Source organism: Podarcis melisellensis (genome assembly GCF_964234715.1).
Source record: "Podarcis melisellensis genome assembly, chromosome: 2".
In the NCBI taxonomy this organism is placed as follows: domain Eukaryota; kingdom Metazoa; phylum Chordata; class Lepidosauria; order Squamata; family Lacertidae; genus Podarcis; species Podarcis melisellensis.
The window spans coordinates 115633724-115649134 of NC_138529.1; the positions used below are offsets into that span (position 1 = coordinate 115633724).

A 15411-nucleotide genomic window follows, 5' to 3' on the forward strand; every position below is an offset into this window, starting at 1 on the left:
GAGATGGTATATAATGAAATGAAAAAGGTATTTAAATATACCTTCTTGAAGAAACCAGAGGCCTTTCTCCTGGGCATGGTCGGCCAATTGGTGTTAAAGAAGGATAGAACTTTTTTATGTATGCCACAACAGCAGCAAGAATACTCATCGCAAAGTATTGGAAGACACAAGATCTACCCACCCTGGAAGAATGGCAGATGAAAGTGATAGACTATATGGAACTGGCGGAAATGACTGGCAGAATCCGAGACCAGGGAGAAGAGTTGGTGGAAGAAGATTGGAAGAAATTTAAAGACTATTTACAGAAATATTGCAAAATTAATGAATGTTAAAATGATGTTGGAATGAAATGAAGCGGTTTTAGCAACAATGTTAAAAAGGAGTACGTAAAAATGGATTGTTAATAGATGAAAATATAAAGTTATAATATGTTAAGATTAAGAATTAAATAGATGAAAATACAAAGTTATGATATGTTAAGATTAAGAATTAAGATAAAAACAAAGAGGGAAAGGATTTGCTGAATTAACCATTCGAAGTGGAACACAAAAAAGGGAGGTGTGAGGAGGTCAGGGAAGCAAGTAAATGAAATGCAAGATATAGAAAGATGGATTTATTTTTAATTGTTTCTTTTTTCTGTATTTTGTATCTTTTGTTTTCTTTTTTTCTATTCTTTTTTATTCTTTTTGTAATTTTCTCTGAAATTTTAATAAATATCATTTAAAAAAAAAAACAGTTTCAGGTTAAGAACGTACCTCCGGAACAAATTTAGTACTTAATCCAAGGTACCACTGTACAGTACCTGAGTTCCAGACAGGTAGCCATTCCATAAATAACAAACCCAGATGAAGACAAAAGGGTGTAATTAACTTGGCTGGGAAACAGGGAAATGTGAAGATCTTTTTTGTTACAATTGATGGGTGTTTGGTGGAGGGCAAGGAGAACCATGGGGCAGGGTCCAGGATGCTCAGATTACTGCCACCAGACCTCCCCTTTCATGATGTAACCATGATGTATTAGTAATGTAGTTGGGGGGGTGTAACATGGGGATTAGCAGCTAATAAAAGTTTGGGGGCTCTTTTGTCGGGGCTTCCATCTTGTTCCACCTTGTGGCAGGTGGGAGTCCTGTCCAAGGACTCCCACCTACTGGCTGCTGTTTTGCTCTGGTATTCCTGGCTGGTGTCCTTGTTTTTTGTCCAAGGGAGCCCTCAGATTTCTCTGTTAACAGAAGAGACCCCCGAGGGTCATCTAGTCCAACCCCCTGAAATGCAGGAAGTTCAACTAAAGCTTACTGAACTGAATGAGTAGCTCAGCTGATAGAGCGTGAGACTCTTAATCACAGGGTTGTGGGTTCGAGTCCCGTGTTGGGCGAGAAGATTCCTGCATTGCAGGGGGTTGGGCTAGATGACCCTTGGGGTCCCTTCCAAGTCTACAATTCTATGAGCAACCCCAGAACTCCATTAACCGTCACCCGCAGAACTACAGTTCCCAGGGTCCTGGGGAGAAAGACTAGGACTTCTGCTTTGCCACAAAGGACCCTCTTGCTGCCGCCCCCTCCTCACTTCCCGTTGGGCATCTGCTTGGCTGCAGTGAGAACAGGATGCCACAAGGTGTGACTGGAAAGTTGGGTCACAGAAATCAAACACCACTTTTCTGGGCACAGCCCAGGAGGAAGGAGCGGAACCACTTCATAACAGTGCCCCCAGCTCCCAGACGGTCCAGAAGGATGTTATGGTCGATGGTATCAAAGGCCGCTGAGAGATCCAGCAGAACTAGGAAACAGCTCTCACCTTTGTCCCTAGCCTGCTGGAGATCATCAACCAGCGCGACCAAGGCAGTTTCAGTCCCATGATGAGACCTGAATCCCGACTGGAATAATAATAATAATAATAATAATTTATTATTTGTACCCCGCCCATCTGGCTGGGTTTCCCCAGCCACTCTGGGCGGCTTCCACAAAAACCAGAAATATACTAAAATATCACAGATTAAAAACTTCCCTGAACAGGGCTGCCTTAAGATGTCTTCTGAAAGTAAGGTAGTTATTTATCACTTTGACATCTGATTGGAGGGCGTTCCACAAGGCGGGTGCCACTACCGAGAAGGCCCTCTGCCTGGTTCCCTGTAGCTTTGCTTCTCGTAATGAGGGAACCGCCAGAAGGCCCTCGGCGCTGGACCTCAGCGTCCGGGCAGAACGATGGGGGTGGAGACGCTCCTTCAGGTATACTGGGCCGAGGCCGTTTAGGGCTTTAAAGGTCAACACCAGCACTTTGAATTGTGCTCGGAAACGTACTGGGAGCCAATGTAGGTCTTTCAAGACCGGTGTTATGTGGTCTCGGCGGCTGCCCCCAGTCACCAGTCTAGCTGCCGCATTCTGGATTAGTTGTAGTTTCCGAGTCACCTTCAAAGGTAGCCCCACGTAGAGCGCATTGCAGTAGTCCAAGCGGGAGATAACTAGAGCATGCACCACTCTGGCGAGACAGTCCGCGGGCAGGTAGGGTCTCAGCCTGCGTACCAGGTGGAGTTGGTAGACAGCTGCCCTGGATACAGAATTGACCTGCGCCTCCATGGACAGCTGTGAGTCCAAAATGACTCCCAGGCTGCGCACCTGGTCCTTCAGGGGCACAGTTACCCCATTCCAGTTACCCCTGGAAGGGATCCAAATGGTCCGCTTCTTCCAGGCGTGCCTGGAGTTGTTCAGCAACCACCCGCTCAATCACCTTGCCCAAGAATGGAAGGTTTGAGACTGGGTTGAGTTGGCCCTATTGGCAGCATCTAAAGATATTTTTTTTAAGAAGCGGTTTGATAACCGCCTCTTTCAGCGCGTCTGGGAAGGCTCCCTCACAGAGAGAAGCATTCACTGGTTTGAACATTTGACAGGTTTTCATTATTTTCTCCTTTTGCAAGGCAGTGGGTACATTTTACACTTAAAAAGTTACATTTAGTTCAGAGATATAAAGTTACATTCAGTAGGGAAACAACATAAAACTAACATTAAAGAAATAACATTAGTACAGAGTCGGTGAACACAATTATAATATCTCACAGTGGCTGGAAAAGGAAGCAATACAGCAGACTCTACCGTGGTTTTGAGCATCACAGGGAGCAATGCAGGGGGGCAGACAAGTGGGGATCCTTTATTGATAGCAAATATTTATTCCCTTATTGATACAGAGGAAAAGAAACCTTTACTCAACTCAAAATTCTTATAACACAATCAAAAAGCATTCGCTGCTCCTTGAGAAAACATCCAGGAACTGCAAAGCACTGGAGACATATTAGTTTTAAAAAGTAAAATAAAGATCACATGATCACTGAGTCATTTCCAGGAAGGGAAACTCCCAGTATCTGAAAACGGAGAAAGTGAAACTTAACTCGGATCTTTGGTGAGGGAGCCATGGCTGCTGCAGGGGGTCACATCCAGCGTCTCCGTGATGAAGCCACTTGCTCCATCTGCCTGGATTACTTCAAGGATCCCGTGACCATCTCAGAGTGTGGGCACAACTTCTGCCGATCCTGCTTGGTCCAGTGCTGGGGGGAATTGGAGGCAGAGGCTTCCTGCCCTCAGTGCAGAGAAAGAGTCCAGAGAAGGAGCCTCATCCCCAACCGGCAACTGGCTAATATGGTGGAAATAGCCCAGAATCTCAGCCTTCAAGAGGGAAAGGAGGAAGGAGGGAAAGGAGGAGTCTGTGAGAAGCACCAGGAGCCCCTGAAGCTCTTCTGCAAGGAGGATGAAGCCCCCATCTGCCTGGTGTGTGACAGATCCAAGGAGCACAAAAACCACGAGGTGATTCCTCTGAAGGAGGCTTTCGAGGAGTACAAGGTAGGAGATCCCTGGATCTTGAGGGGGAGAAATAGCTGTGGATTCTTCTTGGGAGATTTTCTTTTTACTTCTTAGGTCCAAAGTAGGCATGGCATGAATTCATCCTTGTTTATTATGGAAAAAGCAGCCAAGGTGAAGCCTGAGGGCTCCTCAGATGGCTGGGAGGAGGGAGTCACAGTCTTTCTCTCTTCCAGGGGGACAAAGGGATCTCCCTTGATATCCCTGAGTAGCATCTGCAAAGACTAGATAGAAGTCTGTAAGCAAGGGGTGACCTAACTGGGTCCCAGAGCCCCACAGGGCTGGCACAGAAAAAAGGTAGCTGGTCCAGGGAGCCATGCACCCAAAAAGGTAGAAAACCTCTGGACTTTTATTTCCTCCAGTAAACTACTCTGCTATTATAGCAAGACCACTGGGCGCAAGAAGCCAGCACACTATTCACCTCCTCTCTGTGTGTCTCAATCAGACCTGAGTTTTTCATTTTCTCTTTAGGAAGAGATCTGTCACCGCCTGGAGATTCTGAGGAAAGAGAGAGAGGAAATTCTGGCCCATCAAGCAGCCCTGGACAAGGAATGCAAAGACCTCCTGGTAAGCGCTGCTGTTATTATTAGGGAGGGAACAAGCACTTGAAGAGTCGAGTCAGGACTGAGGAGGGATGGGGAAATCTGCCCATTTCAGCTTCTTCCTATTTCTCCTTTTCCATATCAGTTTGTTTATTCATTTATTATTCTGAAAATGAATTAGATATTAGGGTGGCTACCTCCTTGTATAAATATTTTGAAATGCACTTCACCCTCATAAATACATTTTTTGTGAACATTACCTGGCTTGTTCAACCTTGAAAAATTCAGAGGTGTGAATTTCAAAAGACTGCTCTGTTTCAGTCTCCATATTTTTTCAGCAATAGTAAATTACGGTAGGTAAATTCACTTTTGAATGCAGCTAATTTGAGTTTATTTTCCATTGTCGTTTATTATGTGAATAGCAGTCAAGGACAAGACTGAGGACTCGTGAGCTGAGAGGGTGGAAGCAGGTCAATTCAACTCCTGATTTACCATAAATATTACTAAAGAATTGTCTTTCTAAATGTGCGCTCTTGTTCATCTTTAGGAAATACAGGGAGCTATGGGAATAAACTCTGCACTCCTCCGCCTCTGTTTCTGTTGCCTTCCTACACCTCAATGGTCCCAGTCTAAACTGAGGGTGTTTTATGTCCACGGACGTTCTCTGAACAACTCTGAACCCTGGTTATGCCATGCCCCAAATCATGCAGGGAATATCCTGTGGGGATATTTAGGGAGGCAGGAGAAGATATATTATTTTATTATATCCTTCCTAACTTTCGCCAGCAAGTTCTATAACTTAGCAGAGTTGTTAAACAATCCCCCTTTTAAATAACACAGCGGTTAGCTAGTTGCAGGCTCATCTGAACCTCACTATTATGATTCCTGGTTTCCCTATTTTATATCCCTCCTAAAAGAATAGACACGGCCATCTGATTAAAGTTAACATAAAACTAGTTTACTTACAATCATCCAGTTCACAGTGAGATTCCTGAAGGCAGACTTAATTTACAGAACAACATATAACTATGTGAACCATCCCATAAGAGAAATAGTCTCAAGTGACTGCGACTGAGCAGTCCCTTCTCCTAACTCTTAGGAACACACAATGGAGAAGACACGGAGCAGAACATGGAGGCCGTGTGCTCCTCTCCCGGGAACAGACCACACTCACATTAAATCACAAGCAAAGGAAGTCTGTCCCAGCTCAGGAGGAACTAGCACGTTTTCTCCTGAGTGATACAAAGCATTCCCCAGCATGTGCATTGTAGGACTGTTGTATTTGACTGCAATGCGTTTTTACATCCCACATATCCATGGCTAGGAAAAAATGCTCCTTCCTTTAGGCTGTAGCCCTCTGCAAAATAGAAGTCAAAAGGAACAGCAATGGAGAGGCCCTCCCTTCAAAATAAAGGTTTACATCTTTAGCCACTGAAGGTTCCCTGTCTATGAAAAATCAGAAGTGTCCTCCCTGTGGAATTCTCACAATTCTCTTCCTGATGTCTTGAAGGCTGAGCACCTTCCACACTCAGACCTCCTCTTTTCTTGCAGAAATTAACAGAAACGGAGAGGCTGAAGACTGTGGAGAAGTTCAGAGAACTGCGCCAGTTCCTGGAAGAACAAGAGAAACGTCTGCTGAATGATGTGGAAGAGGTGGAGAAGGAGATTGCAGGGAGAAGGGATGAGCAGCTGGCCAGACTCTCCAGGAAACTCTCCTCTCTTGAGAGGATCATCCAGGAGATGGAGGAGAAGAGTCAGCAGCCAGCGAATGAACTCCTGCAGGTAAGATGGTGGCAGGAACAGCCCAAGGCTCCAGGAGAAGGCAGCCCCTTTCATGTATGCAAGGAGTGCAGGGGCTGAGATGATGGAGCCTCTAGTCAGGTTTGGAATGGACAGGAACACCCGAGAGACCTGGGATGCTTAACTCACCTGAATGGAGACTAGAAATTTTTGATGGAACGGGAGCTAATCTTATGCTCTTTGCTGATGCTTTGTCTTCAAATGCCTTTCAGCTGTGGGGGGCTTCATCTAGGATGCGTTCAGGCCTCCTTCCGACATGACCTAGTCTCTTGACCAAGCTTCTCTTCCCGTTCCCTCCACAACTTCTGGGTTGATCCCCTTCCCCATGGATACAGATCGGCCCAAAATGGTGCTCAGTCACAGTGAACAAAGAGCAAGACAGAGGGACTCATCCAGACTGCTGCTTGTCCCACCCCTTTCCTCCAGGAAAACCCGCTGTTTACTGCTGAATTAGAGCAAACCTCAGCCAGGTTTTCTCCAGACTGACGTTTGCTTTGATGTTGAGCTAAGGAGCAGGTTTTTCCTGAGGGAAAGCGGCAGGGCAAAGACAAAACCACTTGGACTTGTATTTTCTGGGCACAGGAAAGGGAGAAGTGTGGGTGAGCCCAAAGAAACACTGAGCTGTTTTATTACCCCTTTGGAGGCATTTTATGCTGCAGGTGCTTTTTTTACTTCCAGATGGAAAACAGAATTTGAAATTTGGGGACTTCTATTGAAGACAGTGCCCTGGTAGGATTATCCTGTAGGCTTACTTACATCTGAATTGCACAATGCAAACTGAATTAAAGTTACTAAATTATAATCTAAGACTAGAGATGGGGTGAATTGTCTCTTGAACCCACAAATGTGAAATTTCCCTAAAATGCTGGTGGATTTTCATAAGGATTTTAAACAATAATGGCAAACTGATGTGGAAATGTGGAGAACTTGATATCAGAACAATTAAGTTTTTAAGACTGGAAAAATAAAAGCTGTGAGAAACGAAAACTGGCTGATTCAGCCATTCCTATCCCAAACCTTGCCATGTGTCAGGCAGACTGACATCCGAGGGGCAGGGTCTGAGGGGGTCTGACATCTGAGGGCCAGGCTGTTCCTCCACCCCAGCGTCTGAGAGGGTCTTCCTAGTGTGGCCTATAGTGTGCAGTGAATTCCCTTTTCTTTTCCCCTCTAGGATGTGAGAAGGACCCTGCAGAGGTAAGTGGATCTGGCTCATTTCCATTCTTTGAAGCAGAGATGCAGGAACCTCAGACATGGCCCTCCAATGGCTGCAGGGGGGAGACTGGAGGACTCAATCCCTGCAGCACCTCACACTTTCTGTTCATTGACTTTTTGGTAATTTCAAACATCTAGAAGAGAAAGTCCCAAAGATGCTTGGGAAGAGCTTAGGACATATTTCAATGTCCAACTAGAAGCCCCTCAACTCTGGTAACTCAGCTCCTTTGAGGCACTGAGGGAGGGAAGGTCTGTTGGTCTAGAATAGGTGGGATCTTTTTATTGGGAGTGTTTCCACCGTGAGAGGCTGAAGGTAGTCTGGAGTGGTGGGTCTAGTTGTTTCCTGCCTCTGGAGGGAGAGTCCCATGGGGCATGGGGTTGTGTCCTTCCTGGGTGGGAGAGGGGGTGAAGGGAGGGTGGAGGTTGCATTCCACCTCAGGGGTTTGGTTCTTAAGTCCTGGGACCTTCCCACAAAGTTGTTATGGGGCAGCATCTTTGGAAGCCATGGGAGCCCTCCGGTGGTGTCACTTGGGGTTACATCTTGTCGCTTGTGATGTTGAGCATCCTTACGAAGCCACTGACAGCCGTCCTCAGGGGTTTTGGACTGAGGTCTCATCTGTGGTGGAAATAAACCTGGTGGGAAATAAACTTCCACTTTGTTCGTCTTATTGAAATCTTCTGCAATAATTAGGGAGATGGGGCCATTCATTGTTTTTCTTTTCACCAGGTATGAGGAAAGAGAGAGTCCAGAGAAGCCACTGGCTTTCCCTCCAGAGCTGAGGAACAGGATCTTGGAATCCTGTGATCTAAATCACCTTGTGGAGGATACAATGAAACAATGGAAAGGTAATGAAAAATGGTTGCCAGGATTTCACACTGGGAATTCTGTTACTTCTTCAGAACTGAACATGCCAGGCTCTTATTGCATGGAATTGAGTAACCCCAGGATACCTTCCTTCTTGGTGCTCCAGCCTTCATTTCCTGTCCCTCAGAATGGCCCATGTATATTGTGACGCTGGATCCTGTAAAGAAAGCCTGAACCAGAGTATAGAGCAAAGTCAGGATTTTTTCCTCCCATGTGCATCTGTTTATAATTATATGGAACCTCCTTTTCCTTGTGGTTCCCTGTCTGCACAATCTGGGGTTGTCCTTTTGGAGGTTCTCCTTCTCTGAATGGAGTCAAAGGGCATTGAGAAGCCCCCAGTTCCCCCTCTGCCTCCTGCTCAGGCTTGTTTCTCAGCCGTGGAGCCAAGGCCTGAGCCGTCTCCTCCTCAGACGTCCCCCTGCAGCTGCCATATCTAGGGCTTTGGCCTTCAAGATCTCCTGAGAGTTCCCTCATTGAGAGTGGAAGCAAGAGCACATGAGCCCCAAAGGGAACAATTATGCTTGTGAAGAACCTTAAAGACTTGTAGAAGGTTTGTGAGGAAGGGCTTCCTTTTGCCTGACACCTCTGCCAATCCTCCCTCATCAACTTTCACTTCTCCTTATGTTTCACAATCTTGGCTTTAATGATCCCCCCCCCCTTTACTTGGGGAAAATGTTAAGGCTGCCTCCATCTCCCCTCTGCCTCCTTTTACAGGATTCCTCTTGCTCTGCCTCCCCTCCAGTCCAAGAATGTAGAGCCCAATTTAGGGACAAAGTTCAGAGACCAGCAGGATTCATGCTGAATATTTTTATTCTCTTATTTGTAAGCTTGCTCTATGATTGCTGAGTTTTAAAGCTTTAGTTATTTTCATAGATTCTTCCTATGATTTTCTTGTTTTTAATTATTTTTTGTACAATTTAATTAATATTTAATAATTGTGCTTGAATTTAAGGATGCCACGTTATGAAATGTTACTTTTGTATGGAGATTTATTTCTGGTGGAAGAGTGTTGCCCTTACACTTTATATCTTTCTGCTTCCTCAGATGCTCTGTTATACAGAAAACCGATTCAGAAAGGTAAATTTCCAGGGGTGGAACAATTTGACAGGAGGGATGGGGACTGATATTTCATGGGTGTTGAACTGTCTGTTCTGCTGATTTTCGGACCCCCATCAATGGCGTAACTCTGGGAAACAGTCCTCTCTTTGGGTTCTTTGTCTGTCCCATGAATGAACTGGGAGGTTGAAGCCTTGTATTGGGGGCAGAGCTTCTCCCTGCGAAGAACCTGCACACCAGTCTGAGTTTAATTCCAGCCTATAGAAAATTATCCTCGTTTTTTGTTTAATTTTATATATTGTGTTTTCTTTCATAAAATGTATATACTGCTTTGTGGTAGGAAAAAGCCTCAGAGCCTTACAATATCTTACAAAAGCCCTTAAGGAGAATCCTGCAGGGTCAGTCCAATGTCCATTTTGTCCAGTTCTCATGTATAAGGAATCTCCCTTGCATTTTGTTATCCCTCCACACAATCTGAGGATGTTATCTTGGGGCTTCTCTAGATTTGCTTGGATTTCTCCCTTGTGAAGTGTGTTAATAAGGGCGCCCGCAAGCACCCAGTCCCTCCTCCACCTCCTGCCAGGCTGGTCTCCCAGCAGCACAGCAAGGCCTGAGCTGCCTTTTCCTCAGAGTTTCAACCTCACCAGCCATTTCTCGTGCTTCAGCCATCCCCATCTCCTCAGATTTCCCACACTTCTTTCCAGATCAGCCCCATTCCATGAGGGAGGACTCCCCATTGCACGAGACCCTTGGAATTACAGGGTAAAGCTCTGCCGATTCTTCCTCTGCAAGTTGGTTTGTCAGCATACTTGGAAATTCCAGTTTCAACAGCTTTGCCCCACCAGTTTATTTGGGGCAGATGTTAAACCTTTCTTCATCCATCCAGTTCAGACCCCCATTTCATTTGTGGATTTTGAATGATTGTATTCCACCATTTTCTAGTATGGTTTACCATTTCTGATTTTTCCATATAATCATGGAATAGCGAAGTTTGAAACGATCCCAAGGATCATCTAGCCCAGTCCCCTGCAATGCAGGAATTACAGCTAAACTCGTTACCGTATTTTTCGCTCTATTGGATGCACCCAACCATAGGACGCACCTTGTTTTGTTTTTTTAAGTAATAGTTTTTTTATTAAGTTTTCCATTTTAACAATCCAATCAAATCACATTAAATATTCCAAATTGTACAAATACATATCATAAAGTCCAAATATTTTGCCAAATTATACTTTTGTTGGGGGTTCCCATGCTTCAAGTTCAGTGGGGTCCAATCATCTTAGATTTCTACTGCCTTAAGTTTCCAATAGTCCCTTCTTTAAATCTTCCTGTTGTTATCCTTCTTTCTTTCATAGCCTCTGAGTTTTGCAATAATATGCTTCTGTGTGAACTTTGTGTGACTCTCCTTTTTTTTTTTTTGGCAGCTGGTAAGTCTTTTACTTGCAGCTATGTCCTCACACGCTGGTGTTTATGCCGAATCCATCCAAAAGTCCTTCTCTGGTGGCAGACACCATCTTTTCCCAGTTCCGATGAAATAAAATCTAGGCATTTGCTCATTAATTTTCTCAGACAGGTTGCACCAAACATTAGTCTTTCCAGGGGAGGTCTGCCAAGTCAGACTTGAAGTACAGATATGGTAACAAAGTAAGAGCTCGCCTCCCCCTCTGACTATTAATCTCTGCAACTCAGTCTGTCTCATAATGGCAGATCCCGATTAAATAGCGCGTCACAGGAGAGTCATTTATCTTCTTCCAAGTATTTCAAAAAAACAAAGGCTTCAGTTAGTATTATTATTTCCACACAGTTTATATTTTCCGATCTCACTTGCTATAGGTAGTGTAGACGGTTCTTCTGGGGGGGGGGCGTTGTTAGGTATTATTGTAGTAGAAAAAGAAAAAGTTTTATCCCCTCCTTTCCTTTCCGTTCCAACATACCGGCTTAGATGTTATTCTTTGATGTTATCTTCTTCCTTCTGTCACTCTTAGCACCTAGGTGGCTGCAGTTGGCAGATTAAATACCCTTTCTTCGCCCAAAGCATGTCCAATCTTAAATCCAATTTTTAATTTTAAGAAATGGAACTGGGAGCGCTTACGAAGACGGCGTCAAGGAGATCCGAGCTCTCTCTCGAGGGCTTTCCATCCAGTGCCCCCCCTCCTTCTTTACGAACTCGGGGGTGGTTTGTGGGCAGCCGCAGATGAGACTGCATCTTACCTTCCACCGGGAAGAATTTGGGAGGCTGATTACTCCCATCTCAGCCTCTAAATTACCTCGTGTGAGCTGGAGAGATGGTATTGTCGGCCATCTTCCGTGGTGCCCCTAGCGGAGCACCTTGTTTTAGAGGGGGAGAACAAGAAAAAAATTCTCCCCCTCTCTGCTCAGCGCCCCTTCAGCGAAGCCGCAGGAGAAACAGAGCCCCTTCCATTTCTCCTCCCGCTTCGCTGAAGGGGCGCTGCGCAGCTCTCCCTCTCTGCTGAAGCCAGGAGAGTCTTGCTCTGCAGGCTTCAAAAGCAATGCGAAGCCTCTGGAGCGCAGAGGGAGCGCTCCCTCTGTGCTTCGGAGGCTTCGCGCTGCTATCGCTGAAGCCAAGGAGCCTGCATTCGCTCCATAGGACGCACACACATTTCCCCTTAATTTTTGGAGGGGAAAAAGTGCGTCCTATAGAGCGAAAAATACGGTAGTTGTTTTAATTCCTTAGGCCTAGTGATATTACATTCTCAGGAATAATCTTTTGGACAATAATTAACATCACTACTTAGCCCTACAGTTGTCGTCTTTGCATGATTTAATCTTTTGCTTGTAATAAGGAAACAACAGGTGCTATGGTATGGTGATGTTTTGTAAAAAAAGATTTACTTTTTAGCTATTGCATTGTAGCCTGTTAAGCCTGTCTTTTTGCTTCCTCAGATGTTCAGTCATTCAGACATCTTCAGAGAGATAAATTTCAGCTGGAGACCCAAATTCACAGGATGGGAGGGACTAGTGTTTCATGGGGGTCAAGAGTCTCTTCTGTACAGCCTGACTCTGGCCCTGCTGTTTGTACCACAAAGGCAGAGAGGGTGGACTTGAAGGTGCAGAAGGGGGAGAGAAACTGCCCAGAAGGGTCAGATAAAAGAGGGAAGAGTTTCATTCCTGCCTAGAGAGAGTTGGGTTGTTTTTCCATGTGACCTTTTTCAGGACTGGTTGCCACATGTCCTCTTTTTCTCAGACAGGTCCTCTATTTTCATGATTAAAATTTCTCCCCTGGGCGGATTTTTCAAATTTGGCAAAATGTCTCAAGTTGTTTGGTTTGGTTTACAGTAACCCGTGAAAAAATTTCTAGTGCATTAGACTCAGATCTAAGGCACCCAGCTAAGCTAGCCTGGAGCAGAGAATTGCAACAGAGCAGCATCTTAAGCTAGCAAAATCTCTTCTCTTGTGGCTGAACTAAAAGTTCCCTGGCTCAGCTACAAGATCTTGGAGAAGGAGTCTGGGAGGGGAAGAGTTAACACCCCCACCCTGCCCTTAAGGAGAGTCCATATGTACATGTTTAACAGTTTAATAAATTGTTCTGTGCACACTTGCGTTCACAGAGATGGGAACATGAGCCCAAATACTTTCATGTTGCAAGTGAGGGAGCAATATGTATTATTATTATTATTATTATTTGGTTGTTGAAAGTTAAGAGCATTGCTACTAGCAGTATATCACAGCTTCTATAGCCTACATAGAGTAGGGGTATTTAAAATGAGAGTTGTCATAGCGATCCATGGTTAAGAGTAGAAGTTGGCAAATGTGTCCTCTTTTTTGCTCTTCAAAATACAGCAACCCTACACCTGCCTGTTATGACTGTCTCAGCCCCTGACTGGTAACTTTTTGAGTTATTCCCTCTTCCCTCCATGGAACTAGTCTTATGTTATATATTACATCCAAAAGAGAAGCATGGAATAAGCTGTCCTTTGTAAAATTGCTGTGCCACCTGCCTTTTATTTTCCCCAGACTTCCAAGATGGTGGGGAGGAAGGCAAAGACAGGCCAAGTGGGTGAGAGCGATGGAGAGCAGGAATAAACAGGCTCCCCATTTAACACAATTTTCACTTGTGGGGGGCACGAGGCGCAGAACGTGACCCCCGTGAAAGTGAGGGGAGGCCTATATGTGGTTTTATGTTGTATTTTTATGCTGTGAACCACCCTGAGACCTATGGATGAAGGGCAGTATGCAAATATTATTATTATTATTATTATTATTATTATTATTATTATTATTATTATTATTATTACGGGGGGTCCTCATATCCCAACCCAAAGCTCCCCAAAAGCCAATCCTCTCCTGCCTCCTCCAGTTCTCCTCTCTTTCCCCTTAGATAACACAGAAGAGCTGATTAAAAGGTTTCCTGGGTGGTTTTTCCTCTTAGAAAATGCCTGGGTTGAGAGAAGGGCAGGAATAATACACATCGGATATAAGAAAGTGACGGGAACTGATTTAAAAACCATCAAGGAAGATATTTATTCTGATGAGAGTCTGCAAGGAGGAGTCTCAGTCTAGCATGCGATGCAAAGAAATCCCCTTGATCTGAAAGGGAATCTGGGGTTTTTTGGGTGTTTTTTATTTATTTATCAGAATGTCCATTTCTGTCTCTCAGCTGACTCTGCCTGATCTTCTTTTTCCCTCATCTTCTCCCCAACAGCAAATGTCACTCTGGATCCAGACACAGCCCATCCCAGGCTCATCCTGTCCGAGGATGGGAAAAGCATGAGAAATGGAGACAAACCTCAAGCCCTGCCTGATAATCCTGAGAGATTCAATGCCTGGCCTTGTGTGTTGGGACGTGAGGGATTCACAGCAGGCAAACATTTCTGGGAAGTCACTGTGGGAAGTGAGGGAGAATGGGCTGTAGGGGTCGCCAGGAAGTCTGTGGAGAGAAAGGGGTACTTCTCCTTTAGACCTGAGTGGGGGATCTGGGCTGTGGAGAAGAGGGGAGGGGAATACTGGGCCTGCACCTCCCCTGATCCCTCTCCTCTGTCCCTGAGGGAGAAGCCCAGGAGGATCCGGGTGACTCTGGACTATGAAGGGAGACGTGTGTCTTTTTCTGACGCTGACTCAGGAGCCGAACTCTACACGTTCTCAGGAGCCTCGTTCTCTGGAGAGACCCTCCTCCCTTTCTTTGATCTGGGGGGATATGAAGCCCACCTCTATATCTCCTGAGGAGACGAAATCTGCCTCTCAGGCCCAGCAGGAGTTTCTCTCCAGACCAGAGTGACTGACGTAAAAACCATTTACCCGCCAAGAGCCCTTTAGGCAGTTTTCCAAGGGCCCTTTGAGAGGATTCATTCCAGTCAAAATCAGCAGAAATAACAAAAGAAAAATGAGTTGCTCTTGCTTTGCATTTTCCTTCCTTTTCCCAGAATTCCCTCTGCAGCTCACTTCTTAAAGAGACAGTCACACTTTTAATAGTCCCAACAAATAATCTCACCCTCAATCTTGTTTTCCATTTGAGGTGTATGATTTGGCAGAGGACAAGACTCTTAATCCCAGGGTTGTGGGTCTGAGCCCCACGTTGGGCAAATGTTTCCTGCCCTGCAGGGGGTGGGACTAGATGACCCTCAGGGCCCCTCACAACTCTGTAATTCTAGGAAACCTTCCTCTCCCCACAAGACCTTATGCAGTTGTGAAAATGCATGCATCGTTGGAGTAATAGAGGAGTATAAAATGAACCCCTTGACCCATGTCACGCAGGATAGCTTCTTCTTCTAGAGGCCTCAGACGGGAAGAAAAATAAAAAGAAATTGAACTGGGCACCATCTTCAAATGCCCTCTGTAGAAACAGCCTCGCTATCTCCACACGTCAGAAGTAAACCTTATTGCCTTGAGTGGGGCTTCTGCCCAGTTAAATGTATTTTGAGTGGATGCATTAACGTTCCTTATTTACAGGCTGGATTCTGTCTATCGGGGGCATTAAATGGGGTGTCCTCTGGATAATGCTGGACTCCAGCTCCCCTTTGTCCCATCCAGGATGGCCAGGGGTCAGAGAGGCAGCCTCCGGAAGGGGCCCCATGGACTGTGCTGCCCCATACATTACGCAGGGCACCTTCCCTGTGTTCCTGAGCGTCATTTCGGCA

At 45.4% G+C, this 15411-nt stretch overlaps 2 protein-coding genes across 5 annotated transcripts in view; one reads left to right on the top strand and one right to left on the bottom strand.

The window, feature by feature from the left end:
• LOC309364695 (tigger transposable element-derived protein 1-like) overlaps positions 1-15411 on the bottom strand; it is a 58552-nt gene that overhangs the window by 36059 nt on the left and 7082 nt on the right. The window lies entirely within an intron of this gene.
• LOC309364817 (zinc finger protein RFP-like) lies at positions 3333-14771 on the top strand. Of its 4 annotated transcripts, XM_081902745.1 has the most exons (9): positions 3333-3823; positions 4313-4408; positions 5935-6165; positions 7355-7377; positions 8123-8241; positions 9305-9337; positions 12221-12248; positions 13978-14524; positions 14676-14771. In XM_081902745.1, the coding sequence occupies exons 1-8, from the start codon at positions 3398-3400 to the stop codon at positions 14495-14497; spliced, it is 1476 nt and encodes a 491-aa protein (XP_081758871.1). In that variant the 5' UTR covers positions 3333-3397; the 3' UTR covers positions 14498-14524; positions 14676-14771. The 4 variants fall into 4 exon arrangements, with proteins under 4 accessions (XP_081758871.1, XP_081758870.1, XP_081758872.1 ...); XM_081902744.1 differs by having other exon boundaries at positions 3334-3823; positions 13978-14771; XM_081902746.1 differs by lacking the exon at positions 12221-12248 and having other exon boundaries at positions 3336-3823; positions 13980-14771.

What these genes read in the sequence shown, in the direction of transcription:
- LOC309364817 (XM_081902745.1), top strand. Translation starts at nt 3,398, where the DNA reads ATGGCTGCTGCAGGGGGTCACATCCAGCGTCTCCGTGATGAAGCCACT. An exon ending in CAGCGAATGAACTCCTGCAG is followed by an intron (nt 6,166 to 7,354) that starts GTAAGATGGTGG and finishes TTTCCCCTCTAG; the next exon opens with GATGTGAGAAGGACCCTGCA. An exon ending in CAGAAAACCGATTCAGAAAG is followed by an intron (nt 9,338 to 12,220) that starts GTAAATTTCCAG and finishes TTGCTTCCTCAG; the next exon opens with ATGTTCAGTCATTCAGACAT.